A 26,070-nucleotide genomic window follows, 5' to 3' on the forward strand; every position below is an offset into this window, starting at 1 on the left:
TTTTATGTACTCTGTTCTTCTGTTTCTTCTATTGCAATAGATACTTAAAATATATATATACATTTAATGAGCCAACAGTAGCTTGTTTTATGATAAAAGTACCACCTCTGACTGCTTTTTATGGCTGTGTTAACTTTTTTTTCTGTCACTTATCTGCTGTACTCTGCTTCTGTTACCCTCTTTCTCCCTTAGTTTGATAATCTCAAAGCAGTTTTTGACTTCATCTTGATGAACCACTCATTTTCCTTTATTTTGGGCAAGACAGAAGCACAGCACATGTGATTAAAATGCCATGCCAGTTGCAAACAACAACAGATACTCCAGAATTCTGAGTAAATTTTGTGTTCTTTGGAGTCAGGCAAACTGCTTCCAACTCTGCTGATCCAGTTTTTATCACACTGCTTGATTCCGTAACAAACCTGTTGGAGTGGGAATATGTCTGCTTTTAAACTGATATCTCTATTGCTGGAAAGACTTAGCTGTTCACCTTCCTGCAGAACACCCTCCCTGTGAAGTCAGGGGGAGAGGTTCCTCACGGCTGTGGTATACAGCAGTTAACGCCATCAATGGTTTTAGTGCCATGTGTGTTACTAGGCAAAACCCCCAGGACATTTGCAGTTCAGATGTAGAGTTTTCTTTTTTTGGTAGCGTAACAGAATCAGTCCTCTGAGCTTGAGTCTTTAGAAAATGAAAACATGTCTCCTGACCGTCCTACCACAACTACTCCTGGCCAAAGGCCAGCCTGGAACAATTCTTCACTTTTCTTTGGTAAGAGCAAGGAAGGCTATGAACGGTATCCAGCCCTCACATCTACAGGGAACAGTCTGTGTTATCATCAGGGATTTGTAGTCACAGTTTATTCTGAGTTTCAACCCAACCCTTTGCTGTGAGTCATCAAAAAAGGTTTCAAATCCTTTCTGGACTTCATCAGGCACATACTGCCCGAGATTCTGTTCATGGAAACTCTTGGACCCACATACTTCAACATCCTCCATCCCTCCTCATCTCTAAGGAATTGCCTTCATTTCTGGAACCAGTTTGCATAATTTTGCAGACCAGTTGCCTGTGATCTCAGTGTTTGGTAGGGCGTATCACAGAAATGCTAACTCTCATAACAGTCACAGATTTCTTTCACCCTAATCTTTGCTCTTTTTGCACCTCTGACTGTGAAGTTAAGGAGGCAAGATTAAGGTGGCCCTATTATTAAGGGTTCAAAGCATGAAATTCTACCTGTAAGTAGTTTCAGGGTATTAACCATCTTGTATTCTTCCTCACACAGTTTTTCCAATTTTATTCACCTCGGGTATTAGAGACACTGTTCTATAGTATGGACCAAAGCCACTCACCCTTTAACAGTGTGCCTGTGGTGGAGAGTTTAAGGGTTACTGCTCACAGTAACCTCCAGTGCAATAGAGGTAATAAGCATTTGAAGGGACTGACTAGGGTGCTGATACTGGAACACAGGGAAAAGAGAGATGGTGGTCTGGCCAGGCAGGGCCTGTCCTTCTGCTTAATGTCAATCCCTGTTGTTAAAGTACAAGGTGTTTGTGATCCTGACTGCATCACAGACTTTGTAGGTAAGCAGAGTATTCACACACACCTTTTCAGCTCACTTGTCTGTGAAATCATCATTAAACTTGTGTTTTATCAGTATGTAGAAATTTTTCAGGAAAAAAGTACTTTAACAAATACTGTTGGAATATTGTCGTAAAAAACCACTGCTATCAACTCTTGGCTTGTCATTTCCCTTATTTTAAGTATTTTTTTTCAGAATCAATTCTTGTCCAAATAACTGCTCAGAACATGGGAAGTGTACAACCAGTGTGTCCGTACCGAGCCGGGTCTACTGTGAGTGTGACAAGTACTGGAAAGGAGAAGCCTGTGATATTCCGTACTGTAAAGCCAACTGTGGCAGTCCGGATCACGGGTACTGTGATTTGACAGGCGAGAAGCTGTGCGTTTGCAATGATAGCTGGCAAGGTAAGGTTTTGTTATTTGGAATCAAGTTAATCTTTAAAAAAAGAACGGCTTTTAATGTATCCTACCTAGTATGAAAATTAGCATCTTTAACGAATAAACATAAATGAAAAAATAATTTCTGGAGTAAATTTTCATGTGGACCTAGATTTTTTAGGTCATGTAGACCTACTTTAATACCATAAAAGGCTCACAGCTTTGATATTTTCTGTCTAAAGATACTGTGAAAATATCTGAACTTTCTTGTGGGGAGCATTCTTCTTTTTGGATCATTAATTTGAAAAAATTATGGCAGTAATTATGCAAGAGTTGTGAGCACTTCTGAAGCTAAGTTCCTGCATAGCCTAATTTCCTATTCTATTAATTTTTTTTTAATGTCTAGATAGATTTGATTCCACCCTCCCACCCCTTTCTTAATGTCTTATCATCACATATTTTTAGTGCTTCATGAAGTAAGATTTCCCTGCCTGGTTTTTAGTTGTGTATTATTTGTGTAGTGTCTCGACGAAAAGGGAAGGTTTTTCATTGTTACAATGGTACCAGAGTGTGTTTATGTGGAGTAATGGATGTACTGTAAGCATGTGCTATAGTTTTACTCCCAGTACCATTAATAATTGTTTCTTATTAAAGGTCAGTTATTTAAGATCCTAAATATTTAATTCACTATAATTACGCTGGAGGTTTGTAAATTTTTTCTCTTTATCCTTTACCACTCCTATTAGAAGTCTCAATTAGGTTAACTTGCTCTCCATTGAAATTGCCCTTCTTCTCTTAAAAGAAATATTAAAATACTTCCAGATTACTCAGCTGATATGACCTCTTCCCATTTCCTGGCTCTACTTTTGTTTTATTGCTGTTTCTTTTTGCATGTCAAAGGAAATGACTTTTTTATTTCTATTAGCGGTCACACCTATTAGACCAAAGACACGGTGAGATTTAATACATTTCTCTTCTTAATAATTAATGAAGTTGTTCATTGAAAGTGCACGCACAGAAAAGTGGGTTAGCAATATGGTCATTGAATGGAAACAGAGCAGACTTGCTATTGAGTCCTCCAGAACCTTTCATGATTGTAGTGCATAAAAAAAGATCTGTAAGGAAGTTATGAATAGAAGCGGCAGCAAGAATATCACCCATTTCTTTGTGCATTGATTCAATGCAATTTCAGATTGCTGTGTACAAAATGGGGGAATTCCTCAAATCTTTGGAATAGCTTTTTGGGCTACACCTTCATTTACAGTGTTATAATCTTCATTAGAAGTTTTAAGCACAGAAAGTTAAAATTCTAACTTTCACTGTTAGTACCTTCTTTTTATCTAGCATTTCTGTGCATACAGTGATTAGGACTATATAGGTATAATTTGCTTAACTCTTACTTGTGTTTTCACCAAAGCTACATAGTTTTCAGTTACTTTTTTTTTTCTAATTCTGTGCCAGATGAGCTAGCTTGGATACATAATTTTCCTTATTAAATATAAAACAATACCATACTTTCCCTAAGTTCTCTGGGTGACTACTTGCTTCTCTGTTCTATTAATATCTATATGCTCTCTGTTTATAGTTTAACTTGATGGTATCTTCTATGTAGATTATTTGTAATGCTGGAACCATAAATATTTCTACTTATCTTGCTAGTCTGTCGAGTTTTTCTTGTGTTTGGTAATTCAAACCAACTGGCTAAAGTATGATCTTGATTTCTATTTTTTTGAAGAGAATTTTACATTTTGTTCTGCCCCCCATTTTGGTTTTTTTTTTGAGTATGGTTAGTCCCTGTATGAAAAAAGCCCCCCCATAATGCATTGGTTGAAATGTGCAATAAATAAAATCCATGGTTCAGAAAATAAAAGCGGTATTCGTTTACAACACACGGTTTCTTTTTTTACAATGGTGACATCTTGTGGATGCTGTTGAAGCAGCATCTGAAGAACATTTCACTTTTAAAACAAGTAGACTGAGAAAAGAGAAGAGTGTCTTCTTTGGGATAGAATAATTGTTTTGTGTAAAAGGTAGAGTCCTCTTGTTATTATAAAAATATATTTTGTGGAAGAAGAATATTGTACATATTTGCAGTTAGCTGCTAGTTCTACAAATATAGAATGATGCCATGACGATAAAAGCTTTTAGGCTTAGAAAGCAAATAATTTAATAATAAAAATATTTTTATTTTTAACAAGAGGTGCTCTTTTATTGTACTAGAGATGGTTGTCTCAGAAATACATACAGGAAGAAAATGTAATATTTCCTTGAAATCTGGTTAATTTTAAATATTCAGGCAACATAAAAGAGGTCAGAGATTTTCCTGAAAAGTGCTCCCTTTTATGAGTACTAGACATATTACGCTGTCCTGTTACTGGCTAATCTGTCTTGACTATTCTAAAGCAGAATGTGTCGATGCCTGCTGATGCAGGCTGTGGATATAACCTGGGGAGAAAAAGATGTCTTAAAACTCCCAACTTGTTCTTTTCCTTTGCTAGACACGGCTAAGAAAGAAATGGGGGCAAAAGTGCAAATGATGAGCAAAAGTGGTGATTCTTGCACTATTTGACCTGTTTAAGAAGTTGAAAAGATTATAGAAAGATGTTACCTGTTGCCAAACCTGTGTTTACATCCAGCAAATTCTCTTTAATACGAGGAACACGGTGTCTTGCATTTCAGAGCAGTTAACTTCTGTAACAGGTTTGCAGATTCCAGATGATTGGAAGGATTACAAGCAATTACACATTTTCAAAAGGGTCAGGGGACTATCTTTGGAAATGCTGAAAATATTGCTAACTACAATGAATGTATTGCATTCTTTTAAAAAGTAATATAACACATCTTGTTGATAGAAATGTTCATTGATTTCTTCAAGGAATTTGATTTAATACCACATAAAGGAAGTAACTAGCCTGCCACATTAAATAGGTTAAAAACTGTTTCACAGAAGGAATTAGAATTGTGGCTACCTGTAAAATATGCAGTAGCCAAGCGGTGTGTTGGAGAATTTTCCGGTTACAACTTTTTGTCTGATGTTAAACAGCATTTTTATAAAAGATCTCGATTATTACATAGAATTTTTTCTGATAAAATTTTCAGTTAAGATTCACTGTGTCCTAAATAAAGGAAGATTTTTAAATTTTAAAGAGCTAGAAATTATCTGGCTCAAAGTAACAATGTAAACAATGTAAAGTGATCTAAGAACGAAGATTGCAGGCTGCGTCGGCAAAAGAAAGGCTGTCTTAGAGAGCAGAGATTATTAACTTACAAATTACTGTCGGTGATATTTTTCACATGAGGAATTTTGAGTGGAGAGCAAGTGACCCTTTCTCTTGTGATGGGCATTTGAGAGAGAACATTGGAGTATAGTGCCCAGTTTGGGCATCAGCACGTTAGGAAGGGATATAAATACCAGCGAGAACTCCAGTCATGCCACAAAACGGATCTGCTTACTGGGAAACCAGCCTGTGATGGGGAGTTGAAGGAGTTAGTGGTGACTAAGGTGTGGTGGGAGTCCTTGCTGAGAGCTCCTGCACAGGCACAGTTATACTTCCGCTCCCTGGCCCAGTGTGATGTGGGGATGCTCTGGTACAGGTACCATTTGCACTGGGTGCAGACACGAAAAAGAGCTGAAGATTCTATTGAATTTAAGAGAAACTTTATTTGTACTTTGGTGATTGAACACGAGTACTGCAAACAGAAAGGGGGTCTAACAGGGAGGAATTACAGGGTGCGTTTACATTGGTCTTTAGGAGGATTAGTAGGGTACCTTCAAAGCAAATCTGGTCCTGCACATGTACCGTGTTTTTGCTTGTATTGTGAGGTGGTTTGAAAACACAGGAATACATTCATTTTAGATGAAACTGCACCAGAAGATGAGCTCTGAGGTTGCACATAACGCACACCAGCCAAAAACAGGCATTCAGTCCCAGGGATCAGATCTGGTCCAAAGTTTAAACAGCAATAAAAATTCTGGAGTGTGTATAGTCAGTTGTTTCTCCCTACAGATCTGCTCCTAGCAGATAGAGATGTAGCAGAAGACCAGATTCTGAAATTAAACTAATTAACTTTGAAATAAGTCCATTAGCAATTCAGACAGTCTGAATTTTATAACATCTCTCTAGGGAAAAATGAGACTTTATGTAAGGAGAAAGTAAACAATGAAAGTATAAAAGGAGTGCTATGATTACTGCAGTGTAAAATTCAGTATTTTGCCTTGCTCATTACTATGGCACTTATTGCAACAGCATCTTGAGTATGGCCAGAGCTACTCTGTTAATGTGCGTCTATACTTAAATTATCCTGAAAGGACTAACTAGACTCGAGTTGATTCTGACTGTTTCAGTGGAAGGCTTTGAGGTCACGCTCCCCTGTTTGGCCTGCCTTATTTCTTCAAGCTGAAGGTTAGCCAAGCTGTATTTGTGTGGTGGTGGTTTATTGAAACCGATGAAAAGAGATCGGAGATGTGAGCTCGGGCAGTGACCATTGAAATGCAGCTCTGGAAAGAGCTTGTGCCAAATGCCCACATGTCTGAAATCTGAGGTTTTGGCCTGTTGTGCCTGGATGTTCTTGAACAGAAAGCATACAAGTTAAGTATTTTCAGAGAAGAGGACCTGTGATGTAACACTTGCATTGGACAAACCTGATTTTGGAAGTAAAAAATAAAATAAAATAAAATCAGAAGCAGGTATCATAACTGTTCTGCCCTGTGATAATCCTCTCTTTGTCTAGATTTTACTTTGTAGGTTTTCTCCTGGCCAAGTATCAATTCAGTCAGAAGAAACTGCAGTTTTACAGTCTGGGAGATGTCCTGTTAAATACATGTGCATTAATACTAAATGAAAAGACACACCCAAGGAAACCTTTCCTCCCTGGATTTTAAGTTAAAATCCAATTTCTGCACTCTGTATTTGCGAATTTCATTATGTCTGTCATAGAAATGAGAGTAGTCTAAGGAAATCTTGCATATACAGAATTAATAGGAAGGAATTGGCTTAAGATGAATAGATATTTAATATGTACTGGAAACATTCTTCAGTTCTATGTTCAGACTGAAAATAATAATTTGTCAAGCATCCTGAAATGACTTTGTGCACTTTGTAAACAAAATATAGCTATCATAATTAGAAATCTAGTGTCTGAAAATTCTATATGAGAAAATTAAGTATCCTTATAGCAAAAGAAAGAACATCACAGTTAAATGAAGAGCCAACTTCAGTTTTAAATACCTTTGTGGTGTCCTCTGACAATTAGTGAAAGCAGGTTTAGTAGAATTTCTTAGATTCATTTCAATAAATGGTTGGCTGCATCAAATTGGTTGATAATGCTCTGTAAGTGCAGTTAGGCTGAGATTTAGGAAGGGAGTTCCCTACTATTTGTGAGTCTTAATGAAAACGTAATCCTTTTAAAATAAATCTCTGACCTTCTAAATATTTATTTAAAATGCATACACATGAATGTAGCAAAGTAGAACATAGAAGTGCTTGATTAAAGTAATGAACAAATGCAATACTATGTCCTGAACACAAGGTAGTGCTCATCTCCCTGATAAAGGAAGATGCTATATTTAGCTCATTATCTGTAACACCTTTATTTAAGAATAGGAAGAAATTGATTCAAGCAGCTCAAAACTTGTTAGCTTGATTTCAGCAGCGCGTAAAGTTCTGGACCATAACTTGAGGAAAGAAATAATTAAACATATGGTGTAATTGAGTAGTGAAACAGTTGTAATGAGGATTTATCAGTATAGTTCATAGTAGAATAATTTGTAAGAAAAGTGAGAAGAAAATGCAATATATTTTATCTGAACCTCAGCATTTGATGATAGGAAATCACTGAAACTGAAGTAGTCGTGGAATACATAAGGGAACAGTGAGAGGAACATGGCTTCTTAATTGTGAAGAGTGAGTGGGTGGGCTGAACAAGGAACTTAGGGTGGAAAGATACCACCACTACTTAAAGACTGATCTTGTTACATAATTTTTGTAATCTACTCATAAGACTGCTAATTAAATCTGGTAATATAAAGGTGGGAGTTACTTTAAACATGGAGGAGGACCAGAATATCCTGCAAAAAGGGTTAGAGTAATGCGTGGGATGTAATTACTTCAGTATAAATTGTAAATTCATGCATTTAGGAACTAGGAGTATTAAGAATTTGTGTTGTAATCTTGGATTGAAGTGTGGAAGGTGACATGGGAGAAAACGTGCTTGTCTATCTCAATTAGAATATGAATAAATTCATATTCTTACTTTTATATACTGTACTATCTCTAGGGTGTAAAGTGTCAAGTGCACTAGTAGGATGATCAGTCACAGAATCTACAGTTAAATATATGAAAATATTAGTACTGTATTTCACTTTTGTTACTACACTTTTACAAATATAAATTGAAATGGGCTCAGAGGGAGAACCATTAGGGTGGGCAGGGCCGTGGAAGATAGGAACAGAGAAGGGTTTGTTTAAACTGGTAAAATGAAGGCTGGGAGGGAATAGTGTTGCTGTTTATAAACATTTGTGGGGTGTATACATGGACCAGCTCTTTAAGTCCAGTGATACTGACACTGGTAGAAGGAAAATGGGGGTAAACTGGCCATCAGTGCATCTAGTTTGAAAATTGGAAGCAGACTTTTGACTACTACAGCTGTGAAGTTGTCTACAAGTTGTTAGCATCGATATTAGAGCTGGCATTAGCATGGAGACTCAAAACTCTAATGCAGTGGGTAGTCACCTACTGCTAATCTGAAAAGTCTCTGTTTATTTTAGAGAGTTAAGTTTCTTTTAGAGCAAAACATTTTTTTGTTTAATAAGAGGATGAATCTAATGCAGAGTCTACCAAAAAGTACACTTGTGCTCAGTCACGAAAGACTAGGAAGGCTTTCCGTGCGATGTGCTTCCAGTAAAAACTGCTGTGGGGTCAGGCCTTATTCTTCTGTTCCAGCCTAGCTGAGCTTGAGACCTGAAGTCAAGCAGTTGAAGGGCTCTGTTGGGTACTACGCACCGGTGTCAGGCAGCACGGCCCGTTTCCTCCACTGTTCCGACCAACCCTGCAGATTCCCCAAGGCCGGATCGTCCTGGGATGATCCCCTCTTCCTGGCTGAGGAAAGAAATGGGACTGAATAATAGCAACCAGATGGCATTTCAAGAACTGCGTCAGCTTGTATGCGTTAGAATTTCTGACTGTTTCATTCATGGAGGAGGCCGAGTCCTGGCAGAGCTTGCTGCCGTGCTGTGCTTTAGCTGGAGACCTGGCCTCTGCCTACCATTTCAGTCTCATTTGGAGCAAAACTGTTTGCAGTGGGGGGAAAATCATTGCATTCCCTATGGATGTTGCGGACCTGTGCAGGGGCAGTGTAGAGATACATGAACACACCTACTATTTGAATGCTTGCGAGCCATTCTTGAACAACATTTACCTTCTCATTTACATAGCAACTTGGTATTTTTATGTAGTTACTATCTCATCACTTCCCCGTAAGAAAGGTGATTTACTGCTTGGTAAAGCTTCCAATAGAACTTTTGTTGAAAGTGTATTCAGATATATTCTCTTTTCCCAAAAATATTTTTCATAATCTCAAATTCATTACCATATGAAGATTTTATTGGGTACTTGAAAATAGTAATATTGGGTTTGTATTTGTGGTGGTTGAAAAATTATGTTAAAGCAATAATTCTTAACTCAAATGATCAGATACCAAATACAGAATAAATAATAACAAATACTGTATTTAAATGCTTTGATTAGATTGTATGAAAAACAGGACTGTGACATTTATATTCAACACATCAATACTTCTGTTTTTTTCCTGTGATCCCAAAGGGAAAGATTAGGGTTGAAGACAGTAGATGATGTTTTCTCATTAGGTGGAAATTGATCTTATGACTTGAACTACTGGAACAGATTGTTACTTTGGCAGTTCATGAAACTCCTCAATAAATAGAAATTAGATTCCTTCTCTCATGTTCTGTGGGTAAATCGCTTTTTTAAACCCATAGAATTTTTTCCTACCTTTGAGGATAACGTAATTGACTTCCAATTCAGGTTTATAAAGTTGTTTGCTGTTTTTAAAGCTTTTCCCCCTTCCCCTCCCCCCTGCCCAGTGGATTGAGTGACACATTAGGAAGATAAGAAAGAAATCCAATTTTAAATAAATGGAGAAAAATCGTATTTGCATAGAAAACAATAAAACATATTTTTCATTATCTTTTTTTTGCAGCTGTAGTGCTCTCTGCACAAAAGGCATGTATTTAGTGAATGTGATGTTTCTGAAGAGAAAATGCATTTATGCTGAAATAATGCTGATATTTCATGGTATATGTATTTAAGTAGGAAAATCTGTAAATGACATTTATACGTCCTACATTTACCTTGCCTTTATAAGGCAATAGCCACATGAAAGCATTTGCTCTTTAAATGATATTTCAGTAGAAGTCAGTAGTATTCTATTGCTCTGGGTTCTTTCAAGTATATTTTCCATTTTTGTACTGATGATACATACTGTGATAACTCCATGAGTGTTTTACACTTTCACTGAAGAGCAGTCCTGGCCACGCAGACTTGTGTTGGCACAACCGTGCGTATGTGGGCAAGGTGAAACATATAAGGGAACACATCCAGATTAAAAACTAGCCTGGATTAAAATCACAGAATCATAGAATGGTTAGAGTTGGAAGGGACCTTAAAGATCATCGAGTTCCAACCCCCTTGCCATGGGCAGGGACACCTCCACTAGAGCAGGTTGCTCGAAGCCCCATCCAGCCTGGCCTTGAACACTTCCAGGGATGGGGCATCCACAACTTCCCTGGGCAACCTGTTCTGGTGCTTCACCACCCTCACAGTAAAGAATTTCCTCCTAAAATAAAAATAAAATGAAAATAAAAGCAAGTTTTAACCTGGCTGCATTCCCTCATCTGGTTCGTTGTGCGACCATGTGAAAACTGGTGCCAGTAACGATGTGAGCTGGAGAGTAAGCCATGAGGGGGGCTCAGGGGTTGCCTCTTCTGGTGGCAATGTCAACTGATGTCCCTTTAATGCATGTGTGTGTGTCGTAAGACAGGGTACTAACATGTTCTTTGATGAAACGAATGGAGGATCTGCTGCTTTCAAGCTCCCAGGTTCAGGTGTGTCTCCTTAGAATGTGTCCTTCCTCCATGCCAGAACAAGACCTGGGCACATGGTGTTTCTTCTGTCTATCTCAGTCTTTCCTGTCGTATGATTCTATGATTCAGTGTAGACCAGCAATGAAGCACTGAGGTTGTAAGGAAGTTCTGTGACATTCTGTCAATCACTCATCTGCTTAACAGTATTGTTAAGCTTTTTGCATTGTTAAATTTTTATAAAAAATTTTGATTTTCCTAATTTTAATGCATTCAATGTAATCTAAATGGCTTTCGGATTTGCTGTATGCGTTCTTGCAGCTCCCCGTCTCCAGAAACAGAAACCTCAAATCGATCGGCCCGCGAGTAGTTCTTGTGTTTTATTCAGCGTTTGCCACTAGGGGACACTGTTGACCACTGCATGTCTGTGCAAGAGCGGTAGCTGTAATAAAAAACATAAACGTGTTTTCATTTTCTGACTGGAGGCTCCGTTTGCATAATTTTAAGCTCTTCCCTGATCAAAGAATGCTTAATCAATTGTTTATTTTTAAGCACTTTTAGATTCAAATTAAGTGATCCCTCCAGTGATTTACCAAATCAGGATCTCGCTGAGGTTACAATTCTATTACAGTATCTATTATTAATGCTTAAGAAATAATATACTGAATTGTTCATACTCTTATTAGACCTCATTCAAATACCATTAATCTTTTCTGGGTATAAGGTATAATGAACAATGGGAATTGAGTGTCTCCGTCATTTAACGAATGGAAGGTAATTTGGATACAAGTGGACATCATTCTTCTATAGAGTAGCAGGAAAAGTTGGCAACTAGTTAGATACAGATAAGATGCCTGGCGTTGTGTATAAGAATTGTAACAAGTTGCCCCAAAAATGATAATACACATTGGAAAAATATAATCTTTCCCCCACCAATGATAATATGTTTGAAAATTTTGAACTTGATGTATATTACATATTTAGTTTATTTAGTAAACTTCAGCAGCTCTCTCATCTAAATGCTTGGCTGGTCTCTCCTTGATTCAGTGCATCCTTTGCATCCAGAGCATCCTTTGTCAGGAGATCATCCTTTGCCAAGGATATCTGATACTTTTTGCATGAAGAACTGCCTCCTCTTGTTTGTTTTGAACCTGGTTCCTTCAAGCTGCATTTGATAAATCTCCGCTCTTATATACAGAGAGGCTGTAGACTCTTCATATGCGCCCTCTCTGTGTGTCACTTATTTTATAGTGACACTTATCATTCATTTACAGATTTTCATTTTTTCCAAGTTAAGCGCTACCCAACTCAGTAGTTCCAATTACATAAGCCATTCAATTCCTTTGAACATCCTTATTACCATCTTGTAAACCATCTCCAGCTCTAATCTATCTACTTTTTGAATAGGGCACACAGTTTTCTAGGTGTTAGGCAAACCACTGATTTATACAGTGGGGTAACAGTGGTCTCGATTTGGTTTTTTTGACCATTGCTGAGTGTTGATGTGATATTTTCATAAGTTAGTCTAAGATGAGACTTTGCTGCTGACTGGTGATGGTTAGTTAGGAGACCATCTTCTTTTTAGTCAATCTAAAACACAGCTTACTTGGTTTTAAATTTACTTATGTTGAATTTCATGTGTAAGTTTATTGCTCAGTGACGTGGTCAGACGAGCTGGTTCTGTGGTTCTTCAAAGTCTGATCCGATTTGTCTGGTAGAAACGGAAGCATATCAAGCCAGTAATTTTCCAGATCTTCCCTAGAACCTTTTTAAAAAGTTGATGTCACATGTGACGTTTGGGATGCAGATTATTTTTGTGTGTGTTTGCTTTTTTTGATGTGTTTTTTGTTTGTTTGTTTTTTTTAGCATGTTATCAGCGAGTTTCCAAAGAAGGTTATACCCAGTCTGACTTCAACAGCTTTGATTCTTAGTAATGTCCAGTAGCTTGAGGGAATGATTTATCCCAGTTGGGCAGGCTGAGAGGGACATAACGTTGGTTAATAGTATCAGCATCAAATTACAGAAATAATTTAGATGTCATACAACATCTGTAGGCCATCACTGATGACAAAATTTTCAATTCCATGATTGATAATGCTTAAAGTAGAAGACATTGGTGTCCTAAAAATTCAGTGTTCCCCAACTAGAAATAAAGCCAGTCAATAATGTTGTGCAGTCACTGACAAGAGGCAAATAGTGCATATGCTGTCCTTTTTTTTAATTATTTTTTTATTTTTTTTTTTTAGCAAATTTCTGCATATATTCAGGTTTTAAATAACAGGATTTTAAAGTTCTTCCAACTTCTAGAGCATAAACTAATGCTGAAGAGATCACATTTTGGTTATTACAGAACAAACGACAAATAAAATATTTCTGCTGTTCATGATGTTAATAGTCCTATAACTTAAAAATGATGCATTTTTCTGCCTTTTCCTTACTTAATAAAAATTATTGGCTAAAATAAATTCCAAAATAATATATAGTTGTGGGGTTTGGTAGCTTTATAGAATGATCTATAGAATTTTATAAAATTTTAATATTCAAATCATTCTTTTTATGCAGCACTTTACAGTGTATTTTGCTCTTGGAAGATGATGCAGAATGGCATTGGCAAAAGGCAAATTTTGATTCCTGAGATTTAATATAGTAAAATCTGTTTTTACTTCTTAATTTACTGTAATGTTATTTGCTTTGATATTAGCTTATTCTGCTTAGTTCAAATACAGTAGTTTTTCTCCAGAGGTAACATGCAGTGTATATTGTGCTATGCATTTTAGACCTATACAGCGTCTAAAAATATGATGCATTAGGCCTTTCTTTCAATTTGTGAGTCATACAGTATGTTTTCCGAGAAGAATGCAGACACAGACCATTATTATTTGAGCTAGTCTAATGCTTTCAATTTGATTGACATCCGTTGTTGTCAATTTTTTTCATTGAGCATCTGTTAAACATAAAAGTGTATGCTGTATTTTATCAGAATGAGCAATGCTGACATCTGTAATTAAGCCTCCCCTGTTTCTGCTTTATTGGCTTTAACATTCCTGTCTAACAGATTGTACAAATTGCACATTTGTTTACAAAACAGGTCCAGATTGTTCTTTGAACGTCCCTTCCACGGAGTCTTACTGGATTCTACCAAACGTAAAGCCATTCAGCCCTTCTGTGGGCCGGGCTTCCCATAAGGCAGTCCTACATGGGAAATTCATGTGGGTGATTGGCGGATACACTTTTAACTACAGTTCGTTCCAAATGGTGTTGAAGTAAGTGATTTCTCCTTTGTCATATCCTTTCTAATTTTTCCTTTTAGGAAAACAGATTTTACCAGGGAGGTAGCCTCTATCCCGCAATTTAATGGAAAGGTTTATATGTTTTTAGATTCCTTATTAATGGTCTGATTTTCTGCTTGTAATTTTCTCATGATTAAAAAGTGAAAATATGGGTAACATCAAACTATATGTGATACTAATACGTAATTTCTTCAGTTTTGTGAAAACTGTTGCTATACTTTGCTGCAAAACATAAAAATACTTGTAGTGCTATAACAGTGAAAGAAATTCATGTGCTGACATTTTCAGACAGTATTTCTAGAATGCTATTTGCGTTATTGAAGGTAATTTATAATTGTAGGAGACTTGCATTTAGTGCATGCACTTAGCCTGTTGGTTCCACGCTAGTAGGGTTAGGCAGGTCATCCCTATTTCACATCTTTATGACAGTTTGTATGTATGTATATATGTCTACCTATTGGAAAAAAAGATTTGAAGCAGCTGTAAATATTGCCTAGCTGATTTGGATGGTGTCTTGTATATATGTAGAGGCCCTGAATGTGGCAAGTGTTAGGATATGTTGATTAGCATGTTTATTTCTCCTATTTTTGACTACATCTTGTTTTCTTCCACGTGTTTGCAATAATCCAAAACAAATCCCATCATCTTTGGTGTTTTTCTTTTCTACCTCTGTTGTGTATTTTTTTATCTCTCTTCCATCTTGTGTATTAATGCATTAATGGATTAATCATTAATTAAAATTTAATGGAAATTCAACCATATAACTGAGAGGGGGCTCAACAATAAGTCTTCAAAGTAGGGCAAAAAGATTGTGATGTAAGCAGTTTAGTGGGGTGGGTTTTTATGTGGCTAATAACAGTGAGCTTAGCAACCTAGTTTAATAACTTTCTTATAAAGTCTCGTCATTTTTATTACAGTCCCATTTTCTGAGATTGTTGATGGATCCTGAAAGAGCTGCTCTTGTTTTGCTTGATGAACATTTAGTGCACTATCCAAGTTAGCACACTGTTGTAACAGTTAAATAGTGATCACGTTACTGCTGCTAACGTATTGCCGCGTCAGATAAACAATGACCGATCACGTCTGCCAAAGAGAAGTCAGTTTGAACAAACAAAATTTCTTTACAGGTAGAAAATGTTTACTTTTTCTATTTCTCTTCTAGCTATAACTTGGAAAGCAGCATATGGAATGTAGTACCTGTATCCAAAGGGCCACTCCAGAGATATGGACACACTCTTGCTTTGTATCAGGTTTGGACTCTTCAGCATCCAGTTGAATGAATTTCTTTGTGTGTGCTGTTAGTGATCTTAAAATGATTCATCGTGAACATAGAGTTTTGAGGATAATTTAATTTCTAGTCCCTAAATGTTTTGTATTAGTGTCTTCTTCAGTACTTAGATGTATTGCACAATTTTTGGAAAAAAGATTGTGCAACGTATCTAAGTCACTTATTAGCAGACCATAAACCCTCAGAGGTAAACCAGCCAATAAAAGGGGGCTAATATAATTGGAATTGCGGTAACGGAAGGTGAGCTGGAAGCCAAGGGTGACTCCTGTGTGAGCGGTGCCCTCACTGACCAGGCACCATCCCCAGGGGCTGAGCCAGGTGCTCTGGTGGCAGAGTCCTTTGGTAGCCCCAGACATGGCAAGCGATGACCTGGGTCCAGGGATTATTCAGGGAGTCCAGTCAGGAGCACAAGGAGACAGGGCCAGGGAGAGGACTGGAGAGAAGGCTGCAAGGTATGCTTGAGGGGTTTAGTTTATTTAAAGCGTGGGGAACTTTACCAAGCATCTTTTGGAAATTCCAGGTAACTGTGTCAACCAGACCTTTGATTCCTTCAGGAAAATCCAATGATTTGCAAGATATAACTGCCCTTTTCAAAAGTCATTAGACTTTTCATCAGTCTGTCTCGTTTTAACCGTGTGTTCACTGAAGTCTGTCCTTTCTGCCTGTTGCTTTTCAGTCTTCTGGTACTGACACATTTTTAAGGAGGGATTTACACACTATGGACAGAGGTCAGCTGTTTTGTTCTTAAATTCCTTCAGAACTTATTCTGGAGACTTGTTGCTGATTGTTCTGTCAGTTTTGTAATTTTTTTTTTTACTATAACCTCCTGTTACTAATTTCTGCCATGGATACGTCTAGCATGAAGAACTCACAGGGGAAAATTAACTTCACTTTATTGCTATGGCTTTATCTTCTCAGAGTACTCCTTCAGACTGTCTGTTGGTACCACAAATTATCTAGTTGGCTGTATTTCTAATGCATTTGAAAAATGATGTATTAATACTTTATATATAATTTTACAGGCAGCTCATTAAACTGTTTCATTGCTTGACTTTATATGTCTCTGTGTTTTAATATGCTGGAGTTTTATTTAACCTTTATTTTGAACTATACTTTTTATTTTAACGGTCTTCGTTATCCTCCTGATAAGTTAAGCTTTATTTACTTTGCTATTTGTAATGGGAATTTTTGTGATTTGTTTGTTTTTTCAAATGGGAAGCATTCTTGCAATCTGAGGACATGTCCTTGAAATGTGTTCATGTTTTCATTAAAGATTTTATCCTTTTAGTTGTACCTTTTAGGTTCTTCTTATGATCAGTCTTCCTTTTATATAATGCTCCTCTTGAAGTTGAGTAGAACTGTAGGTGTGAGTGCATTTTTTGTTTTGTATGTATTTCCCCCCGACCTCCGGCATCTGTTGCTCATCCAGAGATGTTGAATGTTACATGGCATGGTTAATATTGTAGAGGTGTTTTTCAGTAGTAATATGAACTAGATCCTGTGTGTGCCCCAACATCAACTCAAAAATTGCTTTTCTTTTTGTCAGTTCCCTGATTCATTCCTCATGTATTATCTGTTCTTTGAAAGGTCACATCTTTCTGATTGGTATCTTCGGTTATTACAGTTCTTGTAGAATGTGGACCTTTTAGTTGGGAAACATTCAAGTAATGTATCATTTAGCAATTTAGAATAAGGGCTTAAAATATCATTTAATCTTTTTATTTGATGGTGATTTTTCTTGAGATAGCACAGACTAAAGGGTAACCATTTTAGAGATACTTTTACCAGCAAATATTAAATATAATAGACCTGTGTTAATTCAGAGATATTTTTGGATCTCAGTGAGGAAATGCAACTCTTGTTAACATTAGTGAAAACTACAAGCAAATGTGTATTGAAGAAGCTATTGCTGTTGTCAAAGGTATGTGTTAATTAGTAATTAGAATTCACTAATAATGAGCAGAGCACCACTCATGTCAAATAATTAACTAATATGTTGCTTGTACTAGTGATTATGTCAAATGTCAACAGTTACATGGGCTAAAAGGAGCTGATCATGTAAGTTGAAGATTTCAAGAGGAAAAAGTACATCCTTTTGCAGTAAGTTCTGAAATTAACTTGTTAGGATAAACTGCTGGTATTTTTCCTTTTAGATGTTCAGTCTCTTGAAAAAAAAAAAAAAAAACAGAAAAATAATTTAATGTCAAGAGTAGTAGAACGTAATACCTAGAGATGGCAGCTTTGAGCTGTGTTTTGAGTGGTGTCTAGTCATTGTGTAGCATTCCCTTTATAGTTGAGAGAAAAAAAATATCCACAGAGAAGAAATTAGATTAAGTTTTTTGACTTGAGCTCCTGAGATTTCAAAGCCTAGCGCTAGGCTGGAGTGAGAGCACAGAGGTAGTGTTGCCTGATTGTGGTGCAAGGTAAATTGAAGCTATATAATTGACTCTGTGGAGAATGAAATAAGTTACTGTGCCCATTTCCCTCAGAAAGCTTCTTTAGTTAAAATTGAAGTACTGTACTTCTTTATTCTGAAGAAAAAAGGATCAGAAGACTCCCACTGATGTATAGTTATAGCAAGTGACTAAGACTTTTTATGCATTTATAGAGGAGAGAGTATAGAAATGTTCTTGCTTTCAGACCAACTAAACTGTTAGATAGTATTACCTTCAGTGCCTCTTCAGACTGGTTATTGCAAAGATGCTACCTATCTCTCTTAACAATTGGTTCTCCTGTATGTCAAAGATTGTATATAGTTCCTGGCATCTTGATACTGAAAAATGTCAACGTACTTTGAAATAATTCTTATAAGAAATAGGCTTATGAAGAGACTGTAAGAAATGGCTTGTGCAGTTTTTAAAGTAAGTACATATAGCTTTGCTAAACAGTGATTAGACAGGGAGTTAGGCAGTAAATTGAAAAATACCGGATCCCTGGAATAAAGTAGAAAGGGGGTTGCCTAGGAGGTGTGTATGTGGTCACTGCTGGAAGTTTACTTGGTAACGATCCTGTGGTTGTATCACAGAATTCAACCTCATAATTAAACTGTTACTAGTGGTCCCAAGACAGTGGAAGGATGACTGGGCGCTGAGATTTGTTTCCTTTGAGATTTGGCAATAAGAATGAAGCAAACAGGCAGACTGAAGTAGTAGTAATCGTAAAGATATTTTCCAGTATAGGGAACATCTTATACATAGTCAAATATAATTTGACTCATTTGGGTTTTATGAATGTTACTTCCAATTTTAAAGCTTTATTAAAAAAGGGTAATTGTTTTGATTCCTCTTCCAAATTAATTGATATTGATGTTAAGTCTGTATACTCTTCTGGTATAAATATGCATGCAACATTTTTTCATTCTGTATTTCGTCCACTGACTTTGGTCTGTGAGCCTTTCTTTCTCCATGTTCAGCTGATCATCACTAACTTCTAAAGTGTTTTTCAGCAGCACTAGGAGCTTCTTAATCTCAGAAATAGCCCTGAGTGAAGCTTAGTTAAATCTCTTTTTGTGGTTGATAAAGCAGTTGTCATGACCTTCTTGTCTTTTTCTCTGTGAATAGTCCTGTGTACAGGATCTGCTGTGTCATTTATACAGATTGCTCCTCACAGAAGTGTTCTTTTATCTGAACTTTGAATCACTTAAGTAGAACTGCGAGGAGGACTTTCTTACTGTCAGCTATCGGAGTAATTGTTTCAAAGTTCATGTGACTCTTTAGGTCATCTTTTTTTGTGTAGTGTCTTTCCTCAGTGTCAGAAATATTTTTTTCAAATACTGTTATACAGCACATGCAACTCCCTAATTAGCTCCCTCTTTCTGCTGTAGGCTGTTATCTGCATTTAAAAATAAATAAAGAAATTAATAGTCCACTATGTTAGTGATACTGATTTTCCTTTTGAGATCTGTCTGGGCAGTGTGATGAATGAGCCATATAGGATTCTTTTAAGAAGAATATTTGTTCAAGCCGTTCCTTTGGATCAGTGTGCAGCCTTACAGCTTTTGTGGGTCTTCACCAAGCTCTTTGAACTGTTGTTTTATCTCATAGAAAACAATGGGTTCATTTGTATATATCTAATCCTACTGCAAATTCCTGCTGAGGGATGTGAACTTGTTTTGTTCAAATACAACCAATCCAAACTAATCGGTAACACAGAGCATCACTGCATAGCAGTGATTTAAATTCCAGATCAAATGTTTACTTGCCTCAACTGAAAAAATAGTTGAAAATCTTGCAGAAATTTCAGATGTGCTCTTGAAGACAGGTCAGAGAGTTTGGTCAGTCATTTACTGACTAATCTTTCTGAGAAATAAGGAAGCTTTTCATGTGGTCCTGGACTCTCTTGTTTACCATCAACTGTGGGCACGTAGACAGCATTATCACCCTCTCAAGCCTTTGTTTTGCTGGATTAAATAGATTGTCATTCTACTGATCATCTATATTTTACATGCCTGCCAGTATGAGTTCATCTTTCTTGACGTTTATGGTGATAATAGCCTGCAGTTTACATTTCTATTTAGATCCCATCATCTCCTTGTACAATAAGCCTGAAATTCCTGCGTGGTTGATCCAAACTTCTTATATTTGGTAGTTTCTTTATATTCTAGTCTCTTTTTCTGAGGCTCGGTGTTCCGCACCAAGCAAAACTGCCAAATATGCTAAGCCTGCAGCTTTTTTTTTTTTTTTTTTTTTTTTTTTAAACCAGGTAAAATTGAATTTAGTGTAAACCCCAGAATATTACATTGCAGTATGCAGGAGACTACTGCGGATTGTACAAACACCATGCAGATGGGCTGCAGAGTGTATGTGGTTCTGGGATGTCCTAGCAAAGACTAAGTATCATTCTCGAAACCAGAGGCAGATTTTATCTACCCAGGATAAACTGTCCTTGAGCCAGTCTGTGAAGCCAACAAGCTGGAGTTTGTTCTGTGACTTTGTATGCTTTGGTTTGCAACTCTACGTGAAGTCTGAGATTCAGTAGGATTTGCTTTCAGTCAATATTTAAGTAAATCATTCATTACTTACCAAAACAGATGGCACTGCTGTTTGAGGCGTGTGGTTCATGAAGACTGGAAACTCTGTTTTGCATCCCTTTAAAAGAGCTCAAAGTAGTCCCCTGTGGGAATTGATTTTAGCAAATGTGCCCAAGAGGATGCTACATGCGCTTTCTCCCTTTTCTTTGGGCTCTTATGACTATGAATTTTCTCAGGACTTCAGTTACTTTGCTCTCTTGTGCACGTGCTGAATGAAATCCCCATAGACTGAGTGTGTGGAAAATCACATTTTAGTTCTGTGAACTGTTCCTTAAGAAAACAATATAATATTCTTTCTGTGTAGATTCTTCTTTTAATAGAATGCTGCAGTCTGAAATTAGAAGAGCCATGTAATTAAAGTTTTTCTGCTTGAAGTAATCCGGTTGAGATTCATTTTGGTGTCATTTTCATGGCTGGGTTTATTTTTCAGAGAAATAGTCTCCTTATCATCATTGTTGGTTTAGTTTAAATATCATTGTCTGGGATTAGTGTCTGATGTTGAGCTTGTTAACGTAAGATTAAATGTGAAGATTTAAATCAGATTGCTCAGTTATGAAATATTAGGCAGCACAGAAGTGTGCGGTTCAGATGTTATCTTTCTGTAATCCATTATTTGTTTTCTCTTTTCTCCCTTCCAATTTTTACAGGAAGACATCTACATGTATGGAGGCAAAATCGAAACAAATAATGGCAATGTTACTGATGAGCTGTGGATTTTCAACATACGCAGTCAAACGTGGAGTACCAGAACTCCTGCAGTACTTGTACATGGCCAACAATATGCTGTGGAAGGTCACTCAGCGCACATAGTAGAGCTGGACAGCAGAGATGTGGTTATGATCATAATTTTTGGATATTCTGCCATATATGGATACACAAGCATTGTACAAGAATACTACATCAGTAAGTCACTTTCAAATAATCATATATTGATAATCAATATCGTGTATTGATAAAAAAAAATCCTGATTTTTTTATTTTAAAGTGAAGAACGCTCCTGTTTTCAGAAACAAAAATATTCATCCCCAGGTGCAGGACCCTACTCTTGCCCTTGTTGAACTTCATTAGGTTGTTCTCCACTCAACTCTCTAGCCTGTCCAAGTCTCACTGAATGGCACACAGCCTTCTAGTGTGTTAGCCACTCCTGCCAGTTTTGTGTCATCAGCAAACTTGCTGAGGGTACACTCTGTCACCTCATCCAGGTCGTTGATGAATATGTTGAACAAGGCTGGACCCAGTACTGACTCCTGGGGAACACTGCTAGTTACAGGCCTCCAACTGGACTCTGCACCACTGATCACAACCCTCTGAGGTCTGCCATTCAGCCAGTTCTTAATCCACCTCACTGTCCGCTCATCTAACCCACACTTCCTAAACTTACCTATGAGGATGTCATGAGAGACAGTATCAAAAGCCTTGCTGAAGTTGAGGTAGACAACATCTGCTGCTCTCCCCTCATCTACGCAGTCAGTCATGCCATCATAGGAAGACATCAGATTAGTCAAGCATGATTTCCCCTTGGTGAATCCATGTTGACCGCTCCCAATAACCTTCTCTGCCACTACATGCTTAGAGATGACAGCCAGGATGTGCTGTTCCATCACCTTTCCAGGAATGGAGGTGAGGCCGACTGGCCTGTAGTTTCCTGGGTCTCCTTCTTGACCTTTTTGAAGACTGGTGTGGCATTGGCTTTCCTCCAGTCCTCAGGCATCTTTTCTGTTCTCCATGACCTTTCAAAGATGATGGAGAGCAGCTTTGCTCTCCCATAATGTAATAACTTAGTTCATTATTTGTTCTCTCTGCAGTGTATACATGTTGCTACTAGAAGAAATAAGAGAAAATGAACACTAATTTTTGTAAATAACCTGCTGTGTCTGTCTGGGATTCCCCTTGAGAACTGCAAGCTTTTGCTAGGGGTCATTTTAAATACTCAAATGAAATAAACCAAGAGGAAGTTTTTCTCTTACGCATGGTGCATTTAAGATATTATTTCTTTAGAATAAACATGAAAATCTACACCTTCTGATACATTTTTAGGAATATTTATATATAATTCAAATTATAACCTCTTACTTTTTTTTTGATTCCTTTTTTTCTATAGAATTGCTTTGAGTCCCTCAGTTATTTAAGCAATGACAAAATGCATAATAAAAATTTTCCAAGTAATATTTATATTTTAAGGCATAATAATCTTTTTTAATAGGTCCATTTAACTTTTTTTGCATGTATGTTATATAAACACTGCTTAAGCAGATTTATGGGTTGGGGAAATCGCTTCAAAACTCAGAGGGTTCTTATGCTTCCTGGCATTATCTCTGATGGTAGTGTTGAAATTTTATAACAATGTTGAAAAAGGATAAAAGAGAATGGGAATAAGAGGAAGAGCACCATGATGTGCTTTATCCACACTGAAAAATTTTATTGAACTGCCTAAAACTAGTATAAAACTCTGGTCTTAGAATGATGTTTCACAGCAATATTGTAAGATTTGTTAAGTATAAAGGACAGTTTATTGAAAAATGTAATTACTGAAAGGTTTGGGTTTTTTTTAACCTACTAGAGAGAGTTTTTTTTCTTGAAGACAGAAATATGATGTTCTAGTTTTCTGCGTGTGCATTCACAGTAATGTCTGTTGGAACTTTGAATTATTTGCTTCTTTGCATGCTGCTTGTTTAGTCTGGAGTAGAAGTACCAATATTATTCTCACCTATTCCTGTGGTTTGTTTAATTATGAAGAGGGGTACATGATTCACTTTGTAGTGGAAAATTTCTGTCTGGCAGATTTTATTGCTGTCCTTGTGGTTGAAATGTACAACTTGTTCCTATTTTAAATTTTTTTTTAATGTTAAGACTATGTTGGTGGAGGGTTCATAAAACAGGCTATAACTAAGCATATATGAAACAAGCAAACAAACTAAAAAAACTCCAAACCTTTCATACCATGGTGATAAACTTTGAGTAGGAGAAAGCACTTATTATGGGTCAGAATTATTCTCAAGTTTTTAAGTCTCCTTTCTGAGATGATAGTTTTATCACATACCAGTGAGAAAATTAGTTTGTTAGAGGAAAATATGCTTCACTTGCATCAAATATAAAGCAAACGTGTAACAATATAGGGCATTGCTGTGGAAACCCGTTGATTTCAGTGAGTTTCCTCATGATGAAGGATTATTGGTGCATGCAGTGCTTTGCAGAACATGATCTATATGCTGTAACTGGACCATTTCTGCCATGGATAATCCTCGTGTTTCATTTTACCTCATTGCATATCCCTCCTTCCCCTCCCAATGAATTTTGTGACGAATTTTCCTGAATTCTGTGTCAGCTGTACCATTTATCTATGGCTTTGCAGCTGTAGGATCGTTTTTAACCATAAAATTCCAGATGGTGGTTTGAACTAAGAGTTGGTAGGGTTTTTTGGACTTTAGCAGCTCCGAATCCAAACTGAAAAGACATAGGAAGTGCTAGAAGTATTGCTGTGAACCCACCTGAATGGGAAAGAATTTTTTTTATTAAAAAGGGCTACTGACATTATGGAAAGAAAAATTGGAGTCCAATTTTCTCTTTCTGCTTGCTTTTAAAACATACATTGCCTTAACATTTCAAATTGTACTGCTTTATTCTTTCTAAATGTTATCAGCCGTGGCTTTTAGTCCTAATGAAAGCTATTTTTCAAGCGTTTACCAGATGCCTACTGAAAGAAAGAGGCATAGAAAGAAGCAACTTACCTTTTGGCTCATGTGAATCCAGTCCTTTTAATGAGCTTTGATGAAGTTGATACATGGAGTTCTGGTGCTAAAGCCTTCTTTACTTACAGTGACTCTGGTCTTGACCTAGGTCAAGAAACCTCTAAAGAAGTTTTAATTTGTGGAAGTTTGTGGATTCCCTAGCTTTTCACATAGGTATGCAGTTCTTACTAAAACATGAATCATATCTGTGCATGGTCTGAAAATTTCTCTGACATTGTCTGATGAGTGAAGAAAGTAATTTCTATTAAAGTCAAATAAATTCCGAAAAATCGGACATGGTTTGCAGGCAGATTTTCACCATGCAAAAGCACAGGAATTAATTTTTACTTTAAAGGAAGGGTAGTTGTTGCAGGAACAAAAGAGCTTCCTGTTGTCCTTTCTTGCTATACCTAGACTTACGACTTTTGAGGAACCCATAAATTCTGGTATGGGAATTATGTGAATGATTTTACTAACTTCAACCATAAAGCTTTTCCGGGTTACTCCCCAGGGAAATTTATTTCCCTTTAGGCTAGCAATACCTCATAAACCTTCTAAGAATCTCAATGTGAGTCTCAAGGTGAAAATAATAGTGTTTTGTTTTAGCTGAGTTTATAAAAGCTTCTTATATATTAAGAAACTTCTGAATAAGTCTTCCGTGATTTTATTTTATTTTTTTAGAAGACAGAGAATTGTTTGGATTAGCAGCATATCACTGATTTTTAGGCTGAACTTTTGTATGACTTTAGAAGTAGGTTATAGGTTGCTTCTGATTAAAATTTTTTCTTTGAAATAGCATTAAAAGAAACGGCCCTATGATGTAACGTGTTTCTTCTTTATAAGTTAGCATAAGCTTCATGGTTGCTGGAAAAATGTTAAAGTTTATCATTGCAGTGAAATGAAGATGGCACACTGAGGTGCTTCTTGGACATGTTCTTTTTACCTAATCTGTTTGAAGGTTGTATTGTAGCAAGGACAGATCAGGCCAATGTATCTACCTTTCCCTGGATTTTTTTTTTAGTAGACTTATTACAGGATATTAAAAAAACCCTCTTTTCAAACATCTTTTTAGAAACAACTTTAACTCAAAATGCTATTTTAATGAATCTGTTTTGAATGATAGAATGATCATTGCTCAAATTTGCAGTTTTTCTTGATCTGGCCATCCTAATCACTTTCATATGTAGAAATGAACTGAAAAAAACCCCAAGGTTTTGTCTCTTATTTCACTTGCTTTGCATTCTTTGATGATGGAATGGTGTTACATCTTTGGATGTGATTAACTTCCTGTGAGCGAAAGGCTGGATTTTATCACCTTTGCCATCAAAATCAGCCCTTTTTTTAATGTAGACACCATATTTAGTAATTCCTTTCAAAAATATATGAGGATTAATATTAACGTTTGGATTTTGTTCACAGTGTCATTGGAAAATTGGTTAAAATTTTAGTGACTAGGAATCTTCTAATTCATAGCCAAGCTTTATCAATGGCCTGTTTATATTCACTTGTTTTCTGGATGATACATTGCTTAATGTAAGTAGCTCGTCTCCCTTCCTGGAATTCCCTTTGATTTATATTTATAGATACCAGTCCTCCTTTTTGCAAGACGAATTAGGGCAACCTCATCTATTCCGGGCTCATTCTAATACTTCATCTCTGTACCTTTTCCTAAAGGAGTTCATGTC

The 26,070-nt window shown here is 36.7% G+C and overlaps 1 protein-coding gene across 1 annotated transcript in view; it reads left to right on the forward strand.

Annotated features, from left to right (window-relative positions):
• Positions 1-26,070, forward strand: part of ATRNL1 (attractin like 1) — a 509,295-nt gene that overhangs the window by 48,197 nt on the left and 435,028 nt on the right. Inside the window, exons 5-8 of the mRNA XM_074158859.1 lie at positions 1,772-1,980; positions 14,139-14,313; positions 15,503-15,590; positions 21,305-21,560. Of these exons, the coding sequence (XP_074014960.1) occupies positions 1,772-1,980; positions 14,139-14,313; positions 15,503-15,590; positions 21,305-21,560 (728 nt within the window). The remainder of the gene's footprint in view (positions 1-1,771; positions 1,981-14,138; positions 14,314-15,502; positions 15,591-21,304; positions 21,561-26,070) is intronic.

The sequence above is a fragment of the Numenius arquata genome, chromosome 15 (genome assembly GCF_964106895.1).
Source record: "Numenius arquata chromosome 15, bNumArq3.hap1.1, whole genome shotgun sequence".
NCBI classification, from domain to species: domain Eukaryota; kingdom Metazoa; phylum Chordata; class Aves; order Charadriiformes; family Scolopacidae; genus Numenius; species Numenius arquata.